General features: G+C 49.5%; 1 protein-coding gene and 1 pseudogene across 1 annotated transcript in view; both read right to left on the reverse strand.

Moving 5' to 3' along the window:
• ERICH6B (glutamate rich 6B) overlaps positions 1-25,514 on the reverse strand; it is a 44,905-nt gene extending 19,391 nt beyond the window's left edge. The window contains exons 1-8 of the mRNA XM_036249805.1: positions 24,950-25,514; positions 19,694-19,745; positions 16,152-16,333; positions 13,894-14,232; positions 10,674-10,751; positions 6,963-7,051; positions 2,658-2,794; positions 571-632 (exon numbers count right to left, since the gene is read on the reverse strand). Of these exons, the coding sequence (XP_036105698.1) occupies positions 571-632; positions 2,658-2,794; positions 6,963-7,051; positions 10,674-10,751; positions 13,894-14,232; positions 16,152-16,333; positions 19,694-19,745; positions 24,950-25,514 (1,504 nt within the window). The remainder of the gene's footprint in view (positions 1-570; positions 633-2,657; positions 2,795-6,962; positions 7,052-10,673; positions 10,752-13,893; positions 14,233-16,151; positions 16,334-19,693; positions 19,746-24,949) is intronic.
• On the reverse strand, positions 12,962-13,032 carry LOC118623091 (annotated as a pseudogene).
• Positions 25,515-25,754: the final 240 nt, after the last annotated feature.

Here is a 25,754-nt window from a genome sequence, read left to right on the forward strand (position 1 = left end):
GAAGAAGGCCATGATTGATTGGTATTGCTGTCATTGCCATCTCCATTAGTTGTATCTAGTAATCTGAAAGGCATTCCATGTGGTTTTGAGTTTCCGAGTTAAGTAGCCTGAGAGCGTAGGCTCTTGGCTCAAGCTTTCCATGATGAGAACCTCCAAAACTGATTGGTGGATTTTAACAGCTGAACCTCAGATGCTTTCAGTGTTTGGTAAAAGGGCTATTCTCCCTCAAACTTTATGGTAATAAGCCCCACCCCCAATCTGGGTCACATCTCTTTCCACGTGGTCCATAGCAACCCTTCCCACCATGTCACTTAGCCATGCTATATGTGACTTTCTGTCTGTCCCCACTACCCCCACCCACCAGCCCCACCACCAACACAGCATAATCCCACTGAGATTCCAGACTGTGTCCGTCTTGCTCCATAATTTAACCCTGGAAGCGAGGACCTTTCTAGACCAGTAGGTGCTCAAGAGTGAGCCGGCCTGCCTCCTTCGGACGCGGCAGAAGGGGAGGGGCAGTGAGACCCCAGGGGCGCCAGGCGCGGCGGGCAAGGGCAGAGCAGTCCTTACTTTCACGCTTCTTCAGAATCCACTGGAATGTTTCCTTGTAGTTTTCAAAATCTCTCTTCAACCTAAAAGGAATGTGAGTTGCTTTAAAAGCTGAGACTCAGTTCCTGTCTGTAAGTGATGCTGCACAGTGTAGACAGGGCTACAACCCGCTGAGTCTTTTTCACGGGTGGAGTGTCGGGCCGACGGCTGTTGGGACCCAGCTGTTCTTCCGGTCAGAGCTCAGGAACACAGGGACAGCACAGGGCACGACTCAGTGCTTCCCTCCTGGCCTCTCACTGTCCTTCAACCTGGGCACCTGGGCTGGTCCCCAGACTTGTACAACTAAATTTGACAAGGGTCATCTCAGGGGCTAGGAGAGGGCTCTGTGCAGCTTGATTTTTCTGAGGCTGGTATGTACCCCAGTGAGGGTTACACTTGGAAAACAGCACTGTTTGTGAACTGGACAGAGCCATCTGAAACCCTCTTGCATTGTGTAGGAAGATGATCAATAACCCCACTTAGAATGACTCACCATGAAAGCCACATCAAAGCACAGTTTTTCGAAATACTCAAGCCCTAACACAGAGCACCTTTGAAGGGTAAGGTGCCAGAAGGAATGAGCTTCCCATCTTAATTAGACCTGGAGAAAGGCCTTTGGCCTGACAGGTTTTAAGCTTTCAGTTCAGACTCCTTGAAGAGAACATGCTAATGCAACCTCAAGCAACCCAGGAAGCAAATGCTCTTTGCAACCCAGGAAGCAAATGCTGGAAAGGGCTGAACTAGCTCACCTGGCAGAGAGCCCAGGTTTACTATCTGTGCTCTTGAAGCAATAATGGAACTTGGGAATGAGCTCTTTATGGCCCATTTGTACCAAATGCTATTCGTTTTAGTTGCTGGCACTTTGAATGGAACGGAAGCAGTTGCCTAGCCTACCATCACATGCGAAGGAATGAGGACTGAGGATTGGGTGGGGTGAGGCCTGTCCCACAGGCTAAGAGAGGGTGCCAAATATACACAAGAGTTAAAATTCCGGTGAGGGAGTCCAGACAGAGGCACCTAATGCCCTTTTGGGAAGGTTTCTCTCTTTGGTTCTTTGCCCGCCTTTGCAAGCTAGTGGATCCTTACCAGGTAGCTCCTCAGTGGCAGAGACTCTGGGCTACATGCTACTGTAAAGGTCGGCACAGAGTAGGTGCTCAAGAAATGTCTGTTGAGTGCAGTCAGGTAAGAACGAGCCTTGGGAATAGGCTTAAATGGGAAGGAATGGAGGTGGGGGTGGAAGGTCATTTATGAGGTAGAATAACTTACTGGGGTGCTTCCCGGCATTTGTTTTTGGAGCTGCACAAGGGCCTGAAAGCTTGGATGCGTGCCTCCCCTTCTCCTAGAGAAACCTCAGGGGTCTCTGGCCCCAGGACACTGCTGAACCCAAAGCTGAAGTTGCTGGCGGTCAGTCTCTCTTCCTGATTGTTGTGCAAGCCTCAACTCACCAAGGAGGTCATGTGGACACCCTGGCCTGTTCGCCACCTGTCCTTGGCACCACGGCAGAGAGTGTGACGGACACTTGGGAGGCCTGAAACCGCATTTGCTCACCAAGGCTCGTGACAGTCGGATGACTGGAAACGCAGCACAGGGTGATGCACAAGTGGGTGCTGGGACACTCTGACTGGTCGTGCCAGCTGGAAGGGCTTGGTGCCAGCCACAGCCCTTGTCGTTCTCCGCTCCAAACAGAGGCCCTGGAGGAGCTCCTGGCTCCCCCCCTCCAGGAAGCACGAGAAGCATTGCTTAGCCCAGGGTGAGGCCAGGGAATTGCTTGGGCAGATGCCCAGGCTCTTGATTCCCCCACTGCCCGCTCTCTTAAAGCCACAGGGTTCTGGGCCTTGCTCCCCAGACTTCGTACATGTTCATGGTCCCTTCAGGACTTTTCTTGCCCTGGATCTCCAGCCTCTGCCATTGCCCACCTCTGACCCTGTCCTGATCTCCCAAGCGTGCGGGTTTCCTGCCCTGTGCCTGGCTCGTGTCTGCTCTTTCTCTGGTGGCCGTTTACTCCTTCCCTGCAGCTACCTCTGACCTACCTGACCCCTGACCAATACCTCGATCTCTCAGTCACTTACAGAATTCCCAGCTTCCTCCTGGTTTCACTCTCCAGGTGGCCGGTCAGGGGAATGTCAATATCCTCTTCCAGTTCATTTTCAGCAGCCATTTCTTTGACCATGGTCCTGAATACGGACTCGTAGGAGCTCTTTAAAAGCTACAAAAGGATCGCAGAATAAGATATCCAGAAAATGGGAATTAATGACTTTCTAATTAATTACTTTTCTGACTCCCAAACATGCCAGGTAAGACTTCGACATATTATTCAAAAGCCACAAAGAGTGGGAACAGTAGGGCAGCTAGCAAAATTTGTTTTAAAGAATATTTCCATTACTGTCATACTCTCTGCTCACTTCCCAATTCCCTCAAGGGTTTTGTTTTAGTGGTTTTTTTTTTTTTTTTTTTTTAACAGCAGCATACCAAGAATTCTTTTGAGAGCATAAAATTATGTTCCTTTAAAAAAAGTATTGATTTTTAGAGAGAGAAAGGAAGGGAGAGACAGATAGAGATCCAGAGAAAGAGGGAGAAAGACATCGGGTTGTTGAACCCACAACCTTGGCGTATTGGGACGATTGCTCTAACCAACCGAGCTACCCAGCCAGGGCCCAAGCTGCGCTCTTTCCCGAAGGTGGAGGTGCTTCCACGCTCTAAGAGCGCCACAGTTTCTGAGCTCCAGAAATGGCCCACCGCCCAGCGGACGCTTCTTTATCCAAAGTGAAGAATGACTGTCTCAGGACAGCAGCGTAGCACGGGGCACATTGTTGCAGTGGACAATCTGTGTTTAAAGATTCTTTCAAAGTAACGACAGTGCAAGCTGCCTTTGTAATTTTGTAACGTTGATCGCTCTATCCCGAGTCCATGATGCTAACCAGGACTGACCCACAGGCGGGTTCTCGCAAGTTTCTTCTTTGGATCCTGTTGGCTAGAAAATGGAAGCTGGCTTGCTGGTGAGGTAACCCATGGACCTGTCATGTTGCCCTGCACACCTACAAGCCGAGGTTGTCATAATTGTCGCTCAACATCTGGTAATGTATAGTATACCATTGATTTATTGGTTTTCACTAGTAAGCAGAAGACCACTGTATTTAGAGTTGCATGTGACCTGGGACAGATGTAAGGTCTAGCTTGTTTGAGTCCAGCCTCTGCCCTGCCCCTCTGACCATTGCTGGCATCGAATTATTAAACAAGGTGGCCATTAGCTCGGGGTAGTGCTAAGGCCGTGGGGGTACATAAACAACCCCAATCTAAGCCTGTCAGTGCCTCAGGTTACACAGTTGAAGCCTAAGGACAACCAGTCACAAGCAGCCAGCTAGCTTCGAGCTGTGGCCACTCAGTAATGTCCTTTCCTTCCTCCTGCCTTTCTCTCTCTGGGTCTGTCCCCAGCTCCTGTCAGCGGAGAGTTCTAACCACGTCCGGTTTGATGATGACCGATTCCAGTTGATACATGTTCACATTGACTCTTAAAATGCTCACTACACCTCCGTTTGTTTTTAACCCTGGAATCAGTGTTCCAGGCCAGGTTGGGTAAGGCCCATGGTGTCTTGTCCTGAATTCCTCATTACTGAGAATCCCGCTTTTGGGTGGGGCAACTTCCTGTTTGCCTGGGCCAGTGATCTGTCACCGTCCCCTTTGGATTCTATGTTTGTTCACCAGAAAACAGCGCTCACTGTAGTCCACCAGACAGCAGCCCCGCTGGGTGGGCCTGGTTGAGGTTCCCGTCCGTGCAGGCTGTGCCACCCACTCGATTCAGCCAGCACGTGCCACCTTAGGAGGCTGGTCCCGTTTGCTCCCCCAGCCTAGTAGAACTGTCCTCATGGTCACCACAGGTGTACCGGGCACCCCAGTGATGAGCCCTCTCATGCTCAGACTCCGTCCTGGGTGAACATCTGGCTCTTGCAACCAAGAGTGTGCACAGCAGGGTTTGCGATGCATGTGTGCGCCACAGAAATAAACAAGCCGTGAACTAAAAACAGCAAAGCAATCGTATGTCAGAATAACGAAAGTATCGGTTGATAGCCTTGATCCAAATGGGAGGACTTCAACACCCTCTCCTTAGTTTGTGCCCCAGTAGTTTCTGGTATCGCCCCCAAAGGGGCCCCAGAAGTCTTTCAGCTGTAGGTCACCTGCAGCATTCGTTCCATTCTGCCGGCCCTGCTCTGGCCCCACTGGCCGGCACCCGCTCGTCGTCGGCATTGCTTCACCCAGCTGTGCGGCTGCCGCCCGAGGGCCAGCGTCTGGACCAGGGTGTCAGCATTGTGGCTGCCGGCCTGAGTGCCAGCGTCTGGACCAGGACGTCGACATTGCTTCACCCAGCTGTGCGGCTGGGACCAGGGCGCGGCCTCAGCATCCTCCTCAGTGTCCGATCCCGGGGGGCAAAGTGCTATAGACAGCAGGGGGAACGTATCCCCCAACTCTATGCCACACTTTGTCACCGCAGCAGAGCCCCCGAGAGGACGAGGCAAGGTGCTGGTGACGGGGGCTCGCCTGCACTGCCCACCTGTCACGCGGGACCCCGCACCGCAGCTCGGGACAGGTCTCACCCTGCCTGTGACCGCAGCTCTGCCCGCGAGCGGAGCCTCCATTGCCAGGCATGCTGACGTTTGCTGAAAAATTCGTTTCTGATTGAAACAATTCCTTTCGATTTCAACTCCTGCTGAAATGTTTCTAAAATGCCCGTTTACTTTCCTGTCTTAGTAAATCCAATGCAGTAACCTAAGGTCAGGCAATCCCTTTTCTCCCTCGGAATGGCATTTCAGTATTTAAAAAATAATTCTCATTAATACACAGGGTTTACAGTTGTGAGTACAAAAACAATTTATTCTTGTATTATTATAATAATATTATTTTTTATACAAACAACTGTAAACCTACTTTTGCCCCACCCTGTAATATGTATAGAAGCAAGTGTGGAAAGTGAGAAATTTAGGGCTAAATATGAACTAAGACTAGAAAATTTCCAAATTAAAAAAAAATAAAACACTTAGTGTTTTTTTTTCTTCATTTTTTTTTTTGCCTTTTCTTTTGTAAGTTTAGAAAAATATATCTGCTTGATACCGACCTCCAGGGAGACACGCTTTCCGTCTTGTGACCGTAGTTCGTACCTACAGTCCTGAGACCGTTTCTTAGCCGTAGTGAGGAGGGTGCACAATGACGCTTCCACCTGAATCAACATGTGTGGTAAGTCTTGGAGGTTTGACACAGGGAATTAGAGCCACTGGGCTGTCGCAGCAGGGAAGGAATGCATGCAGTAAAGACACCACCACGAACCTAGCTGGAAGGCTTACTCAAACTGTAATGACTCCCATCTCATCTCTGGTCACTGGGTTCAGCTGGGGAAGGACGCCTGCTGAGTCTCGGGGCTGGTTCTGTGCCCACTGTAGGGTGGTGTCAGCAGCACCGAAGACCCGGGCAGGTAGTTTGCTGCTGTTTCTTGAGGAGTTTGCTGCAGAGGTGGTCGTCTAAGGGCTACCTTGCTAGGCTGTCCCATTCCTGGTCCTTTGGTGAGAGACAGCAGCCTGTCCTTGGGGGCTCTGTTGTCTGTCCTTGTTGGGGTTTCTGGGCTGCTGCCTGTGTTGGCATCCAGGCAGGGACAGGTGAAGCAAAAAGAAAATGCTGGAAACCCCCTGCCAGGTCGATCGTGAAGTCCCCAGGTCCCTAGTTGGTCTACCTTCTCTCTGCCTTTCAGAAGCTTCTTATGATTGTGTTGTATGTAATGTCCAGGGTTTTAGGCTATACTTAGTGAGAAAAGTACATCTAGTCCATCTTTTCAGAACCTAACCTCCTTTTTACATACGGTTTCTACGCAGAATGCTTGGCATGAGATCGAGATGACTTACGTGTTTTCTTTGGGGTTTCCTGCCTTCAAAAGCAATCTTTTTAAAAAATATCCTTACCCGAGGATATGTTTTTACTGATTTCAGAGAGCGAGGAAGGGGGTTGGGGGGGGGGAGAGAGAGAATCATTGGTTGGTTGCCCCCGAGACGCACCCTGACCGGGGATCAAACCCACAACCTCTAACCAACTGGGGCTGATGCTCTAACCAACTGAGCCACCGGCCAGAGCTCAGAAGCAATCTTGCTTGTTCCTGTTACCTACAAGCGGGTGCTCTGGAACCAGGGCCTTGGAGTACCACGTTTGGCTTTCTGCTGCCCTCTTTGATTGAATGTGTGTGACTTAAATTTATGTCTGTTATAAGAGAAGCTCATTTGGGCTGTGCTAACAACAGAGAAGCTGTGAATCCCAGGGCTCATGGACAGTGACCACTGGCCTTGGGCCCCCTCCCCATCACTCGAAGCAAGGTGGTCTCAAGTTTTTATTCAACTTACATTTTCATCAAAGTCCTTGACTTCCAGGGTGTCAGTGGGCTCATTTAATATGCCATCCGAAAAGTTCTCCTGAGAGACAGACTTTGTGACTGTCAGTGTTGGAAGGCACAGCAAAAGGAAAGACATTTGGAAAAGGAAGCAAAACAAAAAAGGAAATAGATTTACAGCATTTACTCTTGCCTTTTAAATAAAAATGCATACATCATCAATATGATTTTACATAAATCCATCAAATTTCCTAATGTTCAACTTGAGGGTATTAATAAAATAGGAACAAAATGGTAAGTTTCAGTGGCTGACTTATAAAAGTGAGTGTGTACTCCTGGTGACTGGTGAAGGGTTATCTGACAGAGGGACATTTGAGTGAGTCCTGAATGAAGCAAGGGGACAAGCAGGCAGATAGCTGGGGAAGAGCATTCCTGCTAGGAAGTAGCAGGTGCAAAGGCCCTGAGGTGAGAGTGAATGGGAACATGGTTGACGTACTTGACAAACTGCAAGAGGCACCCTATGCCTGGAGAGGAGAGCGCGTGAAGGAGGGTGGCTGGAGGGGAGAAGGGGGATAGGGCAGGGCCAGCTCACCCAGGACCTTATAGGCTGAGGGAAGAACTTTAGATTTTATTCTGAGAGAGATCTATTCTGAGTGTGATTTTCTCTTGGAAATCTGATAAATATTCCTATCTTCTGCCAGTTTTGTCAAAAATTGTCAATTTCTGGAATTGCATATGGTTCATAATTGCAAGTTAAAGAGTAAGAGGTGAATCCCCAAACCAATAAGCTAAAAAAAAGTCTATTGGAGGTGAGAATGCCTTTGTTCTCAAGGTCAGCCACAGCCTGGTGACTCTCTGGGCCAGGAAAGGGCCTCAAGCCTCCAGTCGAAGGGGTGCAGATGGAATCAAGGAATTGATATTACAGCTTGGGCCTCGCTCCCCTGCTCCTGGGAAGGTGTGGATCCGAGGCAGAGCTGGGAGGTAATTGGCTCCCCGCCACCCCAGGGAAATCACCGGGCCTGTTGCCTCAGCTTGAGTGACTGCTGTCCAGAGAGGCCTGAACACCCATTGAGCTGGCACAGGGCTGACTCGTTTCGTCTGGTTTTTGTCCCTATTATGCCTTTGGGGTGGAAAATGGACTTTCCTTGTGATCTCCACACACGTTATTTTTGTCCTTCTTCCCCATTGTGGTTCGGTAATAAAACCCCTGACTCCTTTGGGCTCCTGGTGGATGGAGAATTGCACTCAGCCTGTATCCACACCAAACGCAGGGCCTTTCTGCCCACAGACCTCCTGCCCCAGCTTTGTGTGTTTCTGCAGAAGCCTGCCCATCTGCAGGGGACCCTGGGTGACGAGAGTCCCCAGCAGTTCTTTTCTGTAGTTCCCACAGGCACACACCGTCCCACGTGGTTCTGACAACTGGCAAAGGAACGGCCCCTTTCAGCTCCACCCCAAAGACACTGGGTGTCCCCCACGTGTCTGCCGTGGACACGACCAAGAGACATTTTAAAGAGCCATTCGGGAAAAAGCAACAGGCATCCATGGGAAATCAAGCAAGCACTCAGGAAGCCCCTTTGGCTGTCACCGGAGAGGGGACAGGCAGGAGCTGCAGAGGCTGAGGGGCAGCACCTCCTGGTCGGAATCCGAGGATGGCCGCCCTAACCCGAGAAGGGTGGGCTCTGGCCCTGGGGGTTTAGACACTCCCATCACCCGTGACTGCCCTAGTTTAACAGGCCGCATTGAAGAATCCAAAGCTAACTTGAGGGGGGAAAGAGGTGGTGTGTTTACCAAGGGAAGAAAGTCTGGTGTAACGTAATTATCACTATTAACATCGGTGGGCACTGTTTACCTGTCCGGACAAGCGCAGTAAATGCGCAGTAACACAGGCATAACTGGGCCTGAATGAGAAGGAAACGCTTTCTTCCTAATTAACTTTCACTTTGGGGATTGTCAGCAGCCTCTGTCTTTATTGGAGTGAGATCATTATCTTCTCCTGAAATTGCTCGGGGGGGGGGGGGGGGCTGGTGAGGGGAGTGTCAGGCTTGTCGTGGAGGGCCTGGCCACTCCCAGCATGTCATGCAGCGCTTTCCCTCTCCTCTCCTCATCCGGTGAGGGGACAAGAAGCGTCCTCTTCAGGGTGGCTCCGAGAGCTGCTAAGGCAGTAAGTGCCTGGCAAGCGGGATTCCCTAAAGTGAAGTGCCTTCCCCACGTCTGATTAAGAACACATCTTAATTTCCCTCCATCCAACCAATGATTGTTCTCTAATGTTTTTCTTGACAGAACTGCAGTTCCTGAGTTTGGGAGAGATGTTGGAGCTGTGGGCATTTGTCCCGCAGGGCAGGTCCCCAGTCATAGACGAGATGCGGTGGGGATAGCGGTGAACGACCAGCCTGCTGCCCGCTCCCAGGAACGAGCCGCCCAGTTCTGCAGCTCAGTGCTCTTCTCACCTCCTCCACCCTTCACGGAGGGGTTCCTTGTTACCTTAGACAGGTGGGTCAAGAGATGGGCTGGGCTGGTGGTTACTAACCCTGCTACTCATGTGTGGTCCAGGGATCAGCAGCAGTAGCTGCTGCTGGTGTTTGTGAGAAATGCTGAGTCAGAATTTGCATTTTAACAAGATCCCTGGTTCTTGCCGACAGAATGGATTAGGATGACAAGGGTCTGATAGACATTTTCGTACTGTAGTTAAGAAACAAGATCCCAGGTTTTTTCTCTATACATTAAAGTCTGAGCAGTCCAGCTCTTAACACCTTCCCCTGCCGGAAATGGAAGAAAATAAATTCTACTGATCAGTACCCTTCTGGGGGTGGTGGGTGGTGTCTGAAATGCCGAGTCTAGAGTTTGAAAGTTTGTTTGATATGCCACTTGGGACGGATCCTCCCCCCAGCACCCACCATGCTACAGGACAACAGAACATAGTCCCTAAATTACTGTCTAACAGGGTGGCCTGATTTTTGCAGGCCTTCTGTTCTGTGAAATGATGCATGCGCGTTGGGATTCTACTACATAAGGATTCTCCCTTGTCCTTCCCTCTCATAAGATTCAACTAACCCCTCCCTTAATATAATTGTTAATAGAATGTGGATGGTGAACTAGTCTGGACCTTCGGATTTCTGAAGGAATCAATTTAAAAATCACCTTCTAAGTGTCTGGGAAGACCAGGGTGGAGATCACGTGTTTTGGGATAAGAAGTTTCCATAATCTTTAGCAGTTTGCGGCCTGTAGCTTATACTCAGTAAATATTAATTCCTCTCCCTTTGTTCATATTTCATCTTGCCCACTAGAATTTAAGTTCTGAGAGGGTGTAATGGGTTTATTCATCTTTATATCCTGCCCAATACACAGTAAATGTACAATAAATGTCAGTAGGTGTACAGTAAATGTCATGGAATGAACTGAGTACGGGTACCCCATTATCTTCCCTCAGAACCCCACTGGTAAATATTGTATCCTCCCTTTTCAAAATTCAATTTTAATTCAAATTTAAAAGCACTTTGCTCTTTGGCTCAGTTTCTTACCTGACCCCTGAACCTTGACACCAAGCTCTAGAAATAATACCTTGGTCACCGGCCTTAATTAGGCTGCCCTAGCACAGAATGGTCCAGAGCGGGCTCTCTGTGGCTGAGGGCATGATAATTCTCTGCTTCTTACCTTCTCATGGATGAATTTGTAACTTCTGCAAGTCATTTAAAATCATCATCAAGTTATAAAATTAAAATGATACCTTCTGAATCCACCTTTAAAGGGGCTAGTATTGTTGTTGAGTCTTCTTGATTTTTTTGTAGTTTCAATTCTACAGGTGCTGTAAGAAGACAGAAGAGAGTGGCCATTACTGATTTGAACTTCCCACCTCCCAGTGGGCTCCTAGGGGGCGCTTAGGGGCTGAGGTTCTTTCTTGGCACCACAGGCTGATCAACAGTGGGGAGAAGCGGGCTGCAGGGACTGCTGGTGCATGCTGGTGCCCCTCTGCCCCTCCTCTTTTCTAACTGCAATGAGCCAGTGGTCAGGAAATGGGGTGCCTCTGGGGCCTTCTCCTCTGGTCACCATGGGGCCAGTTAGGGTCCCCAGGGTAGATAGCATAATGGGTTGGGGGCACCTTGGAGACATTCTTCCCTCCGTAGGAGGAATGCTTTAGAACCAGAGCCAGTGTCCAGGACCGTGCAGCAAGCAATGGGGTAAGGCTGTGACTGCAGGAAGTGGGCATTTCTGGTGTTCTGCTCCCCAGGGTGCATGAGAGGGGCTGGCAGGGAACATGGAGCTTCTAGTGTAGATGTACTAAGATCTGACACGAGAGGCTGCTGTAGTTTTTTTGAGAACTTTTGTAAGTTCTTAGTGGTGCTTACTCTATGTCTTCTGGAATTTTGTATCCTCACTCCTTTTTGCTTTCCCCACCCCCACCTTTCCCTCTTCCTACGCCTAAACATGTGTGCATACACCCTAGGTTCCTTGCTTAAGGGAGACGCAGGCCCATGAAGAGAAAGGAAAAGAAACTTTGGCCTCCACTCAGGACTTGGCCGCCGGGCGGTGCCTGGACGCCCTGCACCCGCGCAGTGTCCTTGCCTTGGGGTCTTCCTCCGAGCCCCAGCCCTCTGATGACAAGGGCTCTCCAACTCACCCCGCCGCGGCACGGCTCTCACTGTTAGGAGGGGCTTCTCAACACATTTCCTTGAAGCTAGTCCTATGCTAGCCCTTCAGTGCAGACGGAGAGGCCGGGTCTCGGTTTCATACGGCTGATCCTCAGGTATTTGAAGGCCGCTACGCTATCTCGGAGACAGGTGTCTTCCAGACTCAACACCTCCTTTGCTTCAACGGTTCTTTTCTTTTATTAATTAATTTATTTTTGTTACAGATGTTTCTCCCTTTCCCTCCCTGGACCCCCCTCCCGACCCCCCCTCCCCTGCAGCATTGTTGTCTACGCCCATCGTCAACAGGTCTTCGTGTGGCACAGTCTCCTGGTCAGCACGCCCTCCTCCAGATCCACCCGTCTGCTTCCAGCCCTCACAGCGTGCCGCAGGGTCGGACAGAACAGCTGTCCCTGGGCCGACCTTCAGTGCAGGCTAGAGTAGGACTAGTCCCTCTGCAGAGACTCTTTCAATTATATTTGTTACAGTGACTCTTCTGGCACTCACATCAGTCATGCCGTTGACTTACTGAGCTTATGGCTGAGTCAAGTATCTACAACAAACGGCTTCTCTACTTCGTACTTCTCCAGCTTGTTGCTTTTGTTGTTATTATTACTATTATTACTACTACTTTTTGTTGTTGTTGTTTGTTTGTTTTTTAGTGGGGACAAGAGAGAGAGAGAAACATCGATGTGAGAGAGACACGTTGAGTGGTTGCCACCCACACGACCCCAATCGGGGTCGGGGACAAACTGCAACCAAGGTATATGCCCTTAGCAGGAACCGAACCTGGGACTCTATGGTCTGCAGGCCGATGCTCTAACCACGGAGCAAAATAGGCCAGGGCTACTACCACTTTTTGAAAAGAATAAGTTTAGCCCTGGCCAGTTTGGCTCAGAGGTTGGAGCGTCGGCCTGCGGTCCAGAGAGACCCGGGTTCGGTTCCCGCTAAGGGCATGTGCCTCGGTTGCAGTTTGTCCCCGGCCCTGGTTGGTTGTGTGGGTGGCAGCCGCTCGATGTGTCCCTTTCATGTCGATGTTTCTCTCTCTCTCTCTTCCTCTCCCTCCCACTCTATCTGAACAAAAAATGGAAAAATGTCCTGGGGTGAGGATAAAAAAAACAACAACAACAAAAAAACGAAAAGAATAAGTTTATCCTGGGCAACCACCTCTCCTGATACTCTCAGTTTGAGCCATTTCCCTACATTTATTTTTTATTTATTTATTTATTTTTATCCTCACCAGAGGACATTTTTTGTTCAGGTAGAGTGGGAGGGAGAGAGAGGGAGAGAGAGAGAGAGAGAAACATCGATGTGAAAGGAACACATCGAGTCCCTACATTTATTATAAGTAACTTTCTCGTCTCTAATCTCCACGTGCTTTTTCTTTGCTCTTGTGCAGGGGCCATGCTAATCTTCCCTGTATCATTGCAATTTTAGTATATGTGCTGCCGAAGTGAGCACTCCACGTGCTCTTTCAAAATGCAAGTCCACTGAGGGGAGCTTTGCCCAAACGCTGGTTGGTTCCTTTGGGAACTTCCGGCGTCTTCTCCATCTGGCCCGGCGGCCCGAAGTCAGTCACTCGCCTGGGAGCACTTCTGCTCTTTCTGTTTGTCCTCGGCCACATCTTTCTAGACACAGCCCCCCTGGAGCAAGACTGTGTCTGGGGAGTAGGACACACCCTCTCATCACCGTATCTGCTCTGAATCAGATGAGGAGTCCACAGTTTCGCACGTATTTAACAACTATTCATAGGTGCTCACACTGTGCCAGGCACTGAGTCCTAAGGATTTGCACAAGCATGGATGTGCTGCGCTGTGGAGGGCTTTCGTAGACTTTATTTATGACCTGCCGTGTGCCTGGATAGGTGGACGCCTGAGGTCTTCAAGAGCCTTTCTGGTCCTTCAGAACACTTTTCCACCTGCCACAAGGCATTTCTGGGACCTTGAGCGCTCGTTCCTCAGACCGGCCACTCTCTGAGTAAGGTTCAAGGACTGACCTGGGTGTTCTTCCTCCATGTTCAGTTCAAGTCTAATTTGTCGAGAAGAGCTTTGCCGTGTAAAATGCTCTTCCTGGTCCACGGGGTTGAACAAGCTTATAATAAAAAATGTTTTTCAAACAGGAACCTCTCACCCATTCTACTCATCCTCTGAGGTCTGTGGTTCTCCAGCGCTGCTGCACATGCAGATCTTCTGGGAATCTTGTGAAGAATGCCAGCAGGGACCCTGGAGGAGGAGGCTAGGAACATGCCCTTCTCCTGGCACCCAGCAGGGGGCCGCACCGCGGAGGGCCTCGTGGATCAGCAGCGACGACACCTGCTGTCACCTCTGCTTGCTCCTGCTGGCCCTTGGCCCCAAACCACCAGCTCTTTGGATTGCTTTTGTCTTGACTGTGTTTCTCCAGCAAATGGATGGGTGGCTTCTGCCATGGGCTGAAAGTAGGTGCTTTTCCACATCTGCACCACTGGGGAATCCTTGGTGTTCTGCACTCCAGCTGCAGAGGCTGGCTTTGCTTCCGGGGTCGCTGTCCTGTCCTCCTCGTGAGCAGGTGTGAGCTCTTCTCCTTCCCGGAGCTCCACATTTCCTGGTTTCCACCGGCACACTTCTGTCACTTCCTCGTAACCATTCATTCTCAGAGAAGCCTTTCGGTTGTATATTCGCTCCACTTCATTGGCCAGTTACAATCATGTACCCATTACTGGCAAGTTTTTCCCATTTATTACCAGTGCTCTCCAAAAAGTTAGGTTGTGAACCATAGGCAGAGGGAAAAGAAAAACCTCCATGAATGTTAGGGAATTGCTTGCTTTTCCTTGTGTTTAATCTTTGCTGTAATGATCACCCCTTTACCTAACTGCAGGAACCTGGCGTATGTTATTGGTCCTGGTTTAGAGGCTTCAGTGCAGTCCACACCGCTGGTCCAGGTCACCCATGTCACAGTATTTGATCAGTAAGCATTTACGGTGGTGGCTAGACTTTTTTTTTTTTTTTACTAAACACAAAACGTATGTTGGCATTAAAAAACTCAGTCCTGGAAAGACAACAGCAAAATATGCTCCTATAGACCAAATTATGCAGAGTGCTTCGTACTTAAGTTAGGTACAGACATGACTAGCTCTGTAAATTAAGCTTAGAAACCAAAAGGATCATGAATGAACAGGTCAAATAAAACACTGATTTCCAGAGGACCTCTTTCTGGAGGTGGGTCCCCAGAGGTATGGTGGCCCCCTTCCCCCACTCCAGCCTTCTCCTATCTTCTTTCCCTCTCCCACATCCTTTCAAGCTCAGCATTGGCACTTTCAGGTGATTACCCAGTAAATGACTTACAGAATCTTGCTCATGAATATTTATTTATTATTATTATTATTTTTATCCTCACCTGAAGACATTTTTCCATTTTTTGTACAGATAGAGTGGGAGGGAGAGAGAGGAAGAGAGAGACAGAGAGAAACATCGACGTGAAAGGGACACATCGAGTGGCTGCCACCTGCACGACCAACCAGGGCCGGGGACAAACTGCAACCAAGGTACGTGCCCTTAGCGGGAACCAAACCCGGGTCTCTCTGGACCGCAGGCTGACGCTCTAACCGCTGAACCAAACCGGCCAGGGCTGCTCATGGATATTTAGAGAAATGCTCAGCTTTCCCTCAGCTGTCAGGCTGACTGGCTTTGCAGTGGCTCCAGTTCTTGGGAACCCATCGTCGTACACACGCTGACAAGGGTCCCACACGACCTGAGTGGCCTGCAGGACACTCATCATGTGCTGCCAGCGTCATGGGCTCAGCTGGTGTGGGCCACTCTGCCTCCGTTCTCCCTCGCAGGGTTCTGGCTCCTAATTTCGTGTAATCACACTTGAGCTGTAACATTTAGCAGGCACCGATGGGGGCAGGGAGTGAGGTGACGGGACATCTGATTCACCGCTGCCATGACTACAGGCGTGACGCGAATCTGTGAACCCGTGATGGACCAGCCTCCGAAGGCTGGATTTCAGTGGTGGATAATGATGAGAAAAGCTGCTCAGTGTTCCAACCCGGGGTCCCAGGGCAAGGGCCTTTCGGGGAACTGGGTGGAGCACTGAGCTGCCCACGGCGACCTTGCCTGACTCTCTCTTGAGTGTCTCCCACTTGCGGCCACAATTGTTTACACGAGATGGTTTGGCAGGTCCCGAATCGGCCGCTCTGACTGCACGCGGACACGGAGAGTCTGCGGGGCCTGAGTGGCCTTCACCACTGTCCACGTGGTTATCTGGATGTGACCTATCATCTCGGGGACCGGTCTGGGAACAAACAGCCGTGTCTGTGAGGGAATCAGCGCCTGTGTTCACGAGGAACAAGAACAGGAAGACCAAGGAGGAGGCAGGAAAGACTGGAGAAGGGAATTGTCTCAGTACTTTGCTGATGCTCTTTCTCCGAGGCGGGTCTGGGATGGAGCAAGGCTGCAGTGGGACAAGGAGAGGAACTGAACTTCTTACCCAGAGTAGAACTTCCATGGCACAGGCTATGTCATCGGCATGGAAGCTAATACCTGAGCCCTGATATTTCACAGACGTGGAGTGACCACCGCCCACTGCCAGAGCGCCCAGCTTACCCTTGTTCTCATAGGTGCAATCCGTCTGTGTGCCCTGGTCTCGCCAGGACAGAGATTCTCCACCCCTCATGAAGGGTATAGAAGGCTTCATGTCCGAGTAGAGAGACTTGCCGTCAGGTTCAAAGATGGGAGGAGGGTGAGCGAAGAGGGTGGTCACCTGAGAGACGCCAGCAACTGGGCTTCTGTCGGAGAGGGGCACAGGGAGCAGTCAGCTTCCGAACAGGGGCAGGCGAGGGGCCCAGTGCTCTGCCTGCTGGGAGGCTGGGGCGTGGTGGCCGCTCTCCAGCCCCTGCAGACCGCTGCCTGGCCCTGACCGAGGGCGTCACAGGGCAGAAGGACCACGTCGTGGAGCAAGAACAGGCAGCAGAGCCCCATGCTGCCACCTGCTGCTCACTTACAGTGCAAGAATCTGTGGGTGCCTTCGAAGGCCAATGGCCAGGCCTCCATAATTGACAGTCCAATGTTCCAGAACAATCTGTCCTTTCTGGTTCATTATCTTGATCATTCCAGTTACCCTTCTGCCTCATAGCTGCCTCAGGTACAGTGAAAAAAACAAACAAAAAAGCCCAAAGTACTGTGGATGTGGCAGTAGCTTAAAACCAAGCACGGAGGTCCGTGCCCTCTGGTCTGCCCACTGCAAATACCACCGTCGCTGAGACAGGCTTCTGTGCTCGATGACAGGGTGTCGGGTGTGGGGCGCAGGCCCTGCTGTCTGGTAGCTCAGGATGGGAAGGGAGTACCCCAACACCCTGACCCACACTGTGTCTTTCTGCAAGAATTTCTGACTAGAAACTAATTCAAATGAATGAGAAGGATTTTGGGGGTGCTGTGGCCCTAAAGTCATCTCATGTAAACTGGCCCAAGAGTCATGAGGGAAAATGTAACTATAATTGGTAGAAAAACAGATTTGATGTCAGATAATCTGAGCTTACATTTTGGCTGCTGCATGATAATGGAGTAACTTTGGGTAATTTACTTAACTTCTCTGTGCCTGTTTCTGAAAATCATACCCCCCGCCCCCTGCTATAGGTCCCCACAGGTGAGGACAGATGACCGGGCAGTGTTGGCTGCTGTTTCTCACAGGGTAAGTAAGAAGTTCAGTAGCCCTTCCTGAGACAGGCCCTTCCCAGCCTGGCCAGGGTTCCAGGATCAGGAACAGGGAGGGGGAGGGGCTGCAGCCCGGGTGCTGGCAAGGAGGCCGAGGGAGGGAGGAGGAGGCTGTTCCCTGTCAGTGTCCATGGGCATTGCAGGCGGGGCTTGTTCCACTTCAAGGGCCCTGTGGGTGGGCCTGGCAGCCAGTGAGCTAGGGCAGAGCAGCTGTGCCAGGATGTGCCATTGAAAGGGACCCCAGGGTCAAGCAGCAAGATGCTCGGGTCCTAGTCAGGTGACCGCAGGGCTCAAGAAGCAGTGGACACAGATGAGCTCTTTGGGCAGGTGTCACCTGTTGCAGTGTTCCAGGTCTCAAGGCCGGGTCAGGAGCCTCCCGGGCTCTTTCCTTCTGGTGGGATGTCTGTCCTACCTCGTCCACTGGGACCCAGGGAGATAATGGGAATCCCCACGAAAGGACCCCGAGAGTCAGAGCTGCTGAACAAAGCAGGGATTATACTTAAGGTGACAGTGGGCTGCTCTGGGCATCGCCATCTCTGTGTACATTTGCTTAGCACCCTCTGCCACGGCTGCCCCAGATGAGCCATTGCAGGGCCTTCTGGGCACCTGCCCAGGACCTGCTGTGGCCTCAACACCCACCACCCTGGGCCAAACACCTGCTCCCAGCTCCATCTGCAATGGGGAGAGTACAAAGAGGACCACAGGAACCTGGGCCCAGGGAGCTCTGACGGCTCCAGGTCTGCTTCTGCAGCTGCTTCAGAGTGGGGAAGGGGCCTGGCACATGCTCGGGCAACCCCCAGGGTCCGAGTGGGAGAGGGAGCCTTCCTGCTTATAAGGGACCCATGAAATGCTTCACTTGAATCTGCTCCCTTCCTCACCCCTACCTTAACAAACACGAGTACAACACTTCTTGTCTAAAGGGGTTTGCAAAGAGTTCATTCTCTCAACAACCTTGTGTCAGGAAAATCCAGGGCATCTCTGAACACCCCAAGATTCAACCCTGGACTCTGGGGACCCAAGCCAAAAAGCATGTGGACAAACCCAGGTAAGGGCCGGGGACCTCTCTGGTCTCCGTTGTCCTCAGGGCCCTGGGAACAGAAAACACACTCAGCTAAACTATGAAGAAAGCACAGAGCGGGTGGGTGCGCTTGGAATGAAGCTGACCAGGGATAGGATGCTCGTTCTAGGTGTCCTGAGTGTCCACGTGGGCTCGTGGGGCGCAGGGCGGAGGACAACAATCAGTGGTCCTCAGCACTGACCGAGCACGTCCCGCGTGTTGCCCACTGTTCTCAGGGCCCATGAGTTAACCTCAGTAATTCTCACCACAGCCCTGGAGTAATTCTCACCACAGCCCTGGAGGGCCAAACACACTGTTGCCATATTTCGGGTAGAAAAGCGGAGGCACCAGGATAGTAAGTGGTTGCCCTGTGGCCCATGCTGGCTGCGTTCAAACCCTGGCCGGCTGGTCTGGAGTTCCCGCTCTCACTCACAGCTGTCCCCGCAGTCACTCGGGTGCCAGGCCCCCGCTGCCACAGTGCTTAGTAGCCTGTGAGTGTCAGGAAGGGGGCGACGGGGCCTTTGAAAAGCCGCGCCCTCTCTCACGTTGCCTTCGTGGGGGCGACGCTGTGAGACTCCTGCTTCTGCGGCCCTGGACGTGTGCAGCGTGGACCGGAAGGGCCAGTGGGGAGCAGGAGTGGGGGGCGGGGGTCGGGGGGCCCCCTGCGTGGAGCCCTGCGCCCTCCGGCTCCCTGTTGCTCCCCACTGCCGCAGGCTGGGACGCTCCTCCTGCTCCTCCCACGACCACACCGGCCGTGGCTTCCTTTGTATCTAGTGTAGCTAGTCGACCCACTTCCCCAGTGCAAGTGACACCCATCCTCTGGGAGGGGACTGTGGGGCTGAGGCTCCAGGGCAGGAGTGTGAGTCGGAAGTCTTGAGTGTCCCCACACCGCTTCCACAGAGCTGAGCACAGTTAGGGTTTCTATCACCGTCCCTTAGGTCTGTTGCGGCCCAGCGTGCGCAAGCCCGGTGGCAGTGTCATGAAACTCGCGGATGAGCCTCCAGACCCTGGAAACGCGAGCGAGGAAGACTTCCTTTCGGGCGCTTCGCCCGCTCCACGGGCCCTGCCCGCGGCCCTGTGCGCGCTCCAGATCAGCCCCGCTGCCCTTGCTTCTCTAGTTTTGGGTCCGGGACTCTGACCTTGGGGCCTGTCCCTCACCCCACGAGGGTCTGAGTGGCAGAGGGGAGCAGTACTGGGGGGGTTCCTTCATGTGTGACTTCATGACCTCACCGCCATGGAACCCCTCCTTCCTCAGGGGACCTGCTCCCCCCACCCTCCCCTCTTCCCCCCACTCCCCATCTTTGGAAAGCCAAAGGCTCCTGAAACATCACCCCCAAGCACGAGTTTTACCTGCTTTATCCAGAAGGAAAACTATTACCTTGCATTAAGACCAGGCGAGGTTTGCGATGAATAAGACACCTTGAATTCTACTGGGAAAAAGAAGAGAAAGACAATATTGGAAAAAAAGAAACCATCTTTCTTTCCGTTTAAAAATGTGTTGCTAAGTATGTGATGCTGGGATTGGTGTGGAGAGGCCCCGATTGATAATTTTTTATTTTATTCTTACTTTTCCATAATGCTGTCTTTCTAAATAGTTTCCTTTAGAAGTTATGGGGTTGAAATTTTATAAAATCAAAGAGAATCAAGAAATCATGATTCTGGACATTCAGATTTGCTGTGTTAATATTTTGGGTTATCACAGGGGCTTCCAGTGTCCTGGGATGACGGGGTCTGTACAGAAGAGGTGACTAAGGCGCAGAGAGTGTAAGTATTTTTTTTTTTTTTTTTTAGCCTCACCCGAGGACATCCCTCCATTTTTTTTTTTTTGTACAGATAGAGTGGGAGGGAGAGAGAGGAAGGGAGAGACAGACAGAAACATCGACGTGAAGGGACACATCGAGTGGCTGCCACCCGCACGACCAACCAGGGCCGGGGACAAACTGCAACCGAAGTACGTGCCCTTAGCGGGAACCGAACCCAGGTCTCTCCGGACCGCAGGCCGACGCTCTAACCGCTGAGCCAAACTGGCCAGGGCGAGTGTAAGTATTTTAAAAATTATTTTAAATTTTGAAGAACCTGATTGTGTCATTAAACTACCTGGCCGTTTGCCTTGAATGATGTGACATTGAGAGTTTCATGTACAATTGGGATGAGAGATGCCATCACTTTTAGTAACGGAGAATGGCTCGGTGGAAATAGAAAGGAGAATCAGACGATTTGAACTTGAGCACTTACACTTAGTCACATTGAGAAGTATTACTTGGCTATTAAAATGATGTCTCCACATAGAAAGGAGTACGGTTCAGACCTCAGAGGAGGGGGGCGGGATGAGATACACCGAAGAACTTATATGCACGTGTGCACAACCAATAGACGTAGACAACAATGAGGGGGGGGGATCAGGAGGAGGGTGTCTAGGGAGGAAAAAGGAGAAACATCTGTAACAAAAATTAAGTAATTAAAAATAAATAAAATATCTGTAAAAAGAAAGATATCTCCAAAAATTAAGCAACAGAGGCAAATATTGAAGTCACAATGCTGTTACAAAAGCAAAATACAAACTTGTATATACAAATGTTTAAAACAGGAAAAACAAAACAGCAAAACAAGAATCACTACCACCTGATAGGCAAAAACTAAGCGTGGGAGGGACAGAGTAAAAATCACTAACGTGTGCATCAACTTTATTTATATTTTGATGTTGATAGGTTGGGTGATAGTTTTCTGCCTTTCAAATTTTCCATTAAAAATGAAAAAAGGGCCCTGGCCGGTTTGGCTCAGCGGTTAGAGCGTCCGCCTGCGGTCCAGAGAGACCCGGGTTCGGTTCCCGCTAAGGGCATGTACCTCGGTTGCAGTTTGTCCCCAGCCCTGGTTGGTCGTGCGGGTGGCAGCCACTCGATGTGTCCCTTTCACATCGATGTTTTCCTCTCTCTCTCTTCCTCTCTCTCTCTCCCACACTGTCTGTACAAAAAATGGAAAAATGTCCTTGGATGAGGATTAAAAAAAAAAAAAAGAAAAACGGTAGATTTTATTTCTTTTTCTGCCATTCTTCTAAAATTAAAGTATGCACACAATTGATTAAAAAGCATGAACAAAGGATGAAAGGAGAAAGGGAAGCGATAGAAGAGAAGGCTTGGGAGCCGGTCCTGGCTCTTCTAATTATTTTCTACCTCCTGGAATGTTCACATACTCGCTCTCTAACTCCAGGTTCCTTGTTTGTGAAGTGAGGAGTAAATAATGGCAGCGAGAATTCCAAGGGGCAAAGTGTGAAATGCGCTCTATACACCCTATGTCATTGGACTGTGCTCCCGACCTTTAGGGCAAGAGATACAGTAGATGCTGCTGTTTGTAGGGAGCAGAGTGGAGGCTGGGGTCACCTGGGGCTCAGCGTCTCCCTCCAACCTTGCTAGTTCAAGGCTGGGAAGCTGTACTATGACCTGTGAACTTTCTTGCTTGACAACTTGGCTGGGTCTCCCATCCCATATCAGTATACCTTGTGCCTTTCTTCTTAAATACATAGACTTTCTAGGTTCACTGTACCTGAATGATAGTGTTTAGGGTAAACCGCATTCAGAGCTGCTGAAGAGGAGGTATCAAGGGTAAATAAAATCAAATCCAGCAGCTTATGTATATTACAACACGATTAAGCAAAAACACAATGAATCAGAATTTATATACTGTGGCATTATTTGCCACAAAACAAAATTCATCCTTAGGAAGGTTTTGGGTTGTGAAAAACAAAAGGGGCCTCGTGATAGTGTGGTTTCATGTTCTCTGATAGCACGAGAGTGACATAGATCACGCTTCTTTGGGGGAATACCTTCTGCACCTCGTGAGGTCAGAAGAGTATTTTTACAGCGCACAATGAACTGTGTGGGGCGGGGGAGCTTCCACAGTGTTCCCAGATATGTTGTCACTTAATTAGCAGTGTTCCTTCTTCATACTGCGAAGAAAGGCGTTTTTACACAGGGAGAAACTAAAACCTAGAGAATGTAAATGAATACATGTCACGGTCAACGGCCCTACAACGTGCTGGATCTTCTGACTCTGACCCCACCGCGTTTATACATGTTTTACAAGAACTGTCTGCAGCATTCTGGGGAGATCAGTCCTATCTGGTTATTGATTACTCTGGCAATTGACGCTGCATTTATATTCAAGTTGCTCATCTACTTTCTTTGGATTTCCCCACTAACCATGGGGAAAACCATCCCTGTAAAGAGGAGGGGTGGGACTAGCTAATCTGACCCTACCCTGATTTGTCCAGTGCAGTGGGAGTCTCTCAAGTTTACCTGCCTGCAGGTGCGTGGGTGGACCAGACTCCTCCCACACTCTAGTTCATTGACTCTTCTCTTGTCTTTTATGTCCATGTCACAAAGTGGAAATGTGGCCGGGGAGGGCTGTAAACTACCCTTCACAAGTGTATAGTAGGGGAGTATAAAATATGATATATAATAATAATAATAATAAATAATGGCTTATACTTAAGAGGCTTCAAATGCTGTGTGCCTGGCATAACTCATAATGCTTTACGTACTTTAACTCCTTTAATTCTCACAAACATCCTGTAAGGTTGGTCAACTGTTATTCCTAATTATAGTTAAGAAAACCAAAACCCAGAGAGGTTAAGTGACTTGCCCAACTTTGTGCAACTAATAAGTGGAAGAGAGTTGGCATTCAGATCCAGAAAATCAAGCTCCTGAGAGAGGAAGAAAACAGCTCTTTGTGACAGACTTATTTATACCTGTTACCAAATAGACAAATAAATGGCACTTATGCCCCTTCTCCCGCACCTGATCTCGGGACTAGTCGATCTTGGTGCTCTTTTCTTTTTTTTTTTTTTTTTATCCTCACCCGAGGATATTTTTCCATTTTTTGTACAGATAGAGTGGGAGGGAGAGAGAGGAAGGGAGAGAGAGAGAGAAACATCGACGTGAAGGGACACATCGAGTGGCTGCCACCCGCACGACCAACCAGGGCCGGGGACAAACTGCAACCGAAGTACGTGCCCTTAGCGGGAACCGAACCCGGGTCTCTCCGGACCGCAGGCCGACGCTCTAACCGCTGAGCCAAACTGGCCAGGGCTTGGTGCTCTTTTCTGTGAGCCCAAGTGGGGCCTCGGAATCCTTCTTAACGTAGTGCTCCATTATTCACCTCTAGCAACTAATTCTTCAGCATGAGAGATGGAAGCTCATTTGTCATGTCTAGGGCTCATTTTATGGGCTCCAATGAATTCACAAAGTAGTTTTTAGACATAAATGTGGGTGTGTGCAGGCATGTGTGTGTGTATATACCTGATTTTATGAAATGAATGAAAGTGAACTTGATTCAATTTGCATTTACTGAGCATCTGCTCTGTGGGTCAGGTAGGCACTCTTGTGATGCACTGAGGCTTAAAACAAAGGATAAATGAAGTATGTCTTCAAGAGGACACTATTCCACATAAAATTTGGTTAATCCTCACCTGAGGGTATTTTTCTACTAATTCTAGAGTGGAAGGGAGGGAGGGGGAGAGAGAGGGAGAAACATCGATGTGAGAGAGACACATCAGTTGGGTGCCTCCCACATGACCCTGACCAGGGCCAGGGATTGAACCTGGAACCCAGGTACATGCCCTTGACTGGAATTGAACCTGAGACCCTTTGGTCTGAGGACCAACGCTCTAACTGCTGAGCCAAACCAGCCAGGGCTAGTCCACATAAATTTTGATGTAAATTCCTTTGAAAAGTTAAGAATCCTCTTGTAAACTTCTTGTACAATGGGTTTTTGTAGATCAAGAACTCTTCCAGCCCTGGCCGGTGTGGCTCAGTTGGTTGGGCATTGTCCCATGCATCAGAAGTCACCAGTTTGATTTCCAGTCAGGGCACATGCCTAGGTTTTGGACTCCATCCCAAGTGGGGGGCATGCAGAAGGCAGCTAATTGATGTTTTTTTCTCACATCGATGTTTCTCTCTCTCCCTCTCTCTCCATCCCTCCTACTCTATCTGGAGATAAATTGAAAAATATCCTCGGGTAAGGATTAAAAGAAAGAAAGAAAGAAAGAAAGAAAGAAAGAAAGAAAGAAAGAAAGAAAGAAAGAAAGAAAGAGATTTGTAGATAATTTAATAAATAAAATTATATTCATCTAAGTATGTACTATTTATTTATAATTACTATATAAGTATATAAATAAATGTACCTTAAAAAGCAGATTGCTAACACTGTATAAAGTCTGGAGACGATATAACCAAAGTGTGAAAGAAATGATCATCTCTGGATGGTAGATATTTTTGCTTTGTTTTGTTTTTTGCTTCTGTGTAGTTTCTCAAACATCCACAATGAACATGTATTACTTATGCAATAAGGAAAAAAAGATAAAAATGATGGGTTTTTAGTGTAGTTTTTTTTTTTTTTTTTACAAACAGGTACTGTTCATCAAGTCTCCCTGTCTGCTCTGTGGACCTGGTGCTTGGGGTATAGCTAGTTTAGCTGGGAGCAGAACTAGTCAGTCATGAGTCTTCCTACCTGTCAGCACCACGGGTAGGGTTGATAAAAATTTGAGCTTTGGCTAGATTTCAAGTTTATTCTATGTTTCCTGAGCACTGTGGTGAAGTAACATTACCATCTTTTGGGAGGCCCTCCTTCAGATACTCACCCCTTTCCAGATATTCTTCTTCAAATAAATCCTTCTTTTCTTTCAGATCCTTTTCCTTCTGTAGATAATTTCTCTCTCTCAGAGATTCCTGTTCATGCAGATACTCTTTTCCTTTCAGATACGTTTGCTCCTCCAGATAGTCATCTTCCTCTAGAGACTGTTCCTCCTCCAGATGCTCATCTTCCTCTAGAGACTGTTCCTCCTCCAGATGCTCATCTTCCTCTAGAGACTGTTCCTCCTCCAGATGCTCATCTTCCTCTAGAGACTGTTCCTCCTCCAGATGCTCATCTTCCTCTAGAGACTGTTCCTCCTCCAGATACTCATCTTCCCCCACAGATGTTTCCTCCTCCAGATACTCATCTTCCTCTAGGGACTGTTCCTCCCCCTGATCCTCATTCTCTTCCAGATACTCTTCCTCTTCATAAAATGAAAAGTCTTCCTTTGAATTCTCCGCTTCTGCCTTAGCATCCTCTTCCTCGGAAGAGAAGGTCTGCGTGGATTGTTGGGAAGGGGTGGGAGGGTGAAGTGATGACTCTCCTGATGACTGATTACTTTCAGCAGACATGCTGGGGCGGCATTAAGCAGACGAAACCCTTCAGCAGCAGCAGGTAAAGTCACTTCATCATCCTGGTAACCAATAAAGGAATAAAAGTTCATTAGTAATTGCTTACTGCATGTGATTAAAATACTCATTTCATTTAGTGTCTTTGGATGGCCCTTTGAGCATGCAGATCAGTCCATGGGGCCCATGAGAAGGCACAAAAGGAGGGAACAGGAGTTTTGCCCTCAGGAGCTAGTGGAGAGA

The sequence above is a fragment of the Molossus molossus genome, unplaced genomic scaffold (assembly GCF_014108415.1).
Source record: "Molossus molossus isolate mMolMol1 unplaced genomic scaffold, mMolMol1.p scaffold_m16_p_9, whole genome shotgun sequence".
Classification (NCBI taxonomy): Eukaryota; Metazoa; Chordata; class Mammalia; order Chiroptera; family Molossidae; genus Molossus; species Molossus molossus.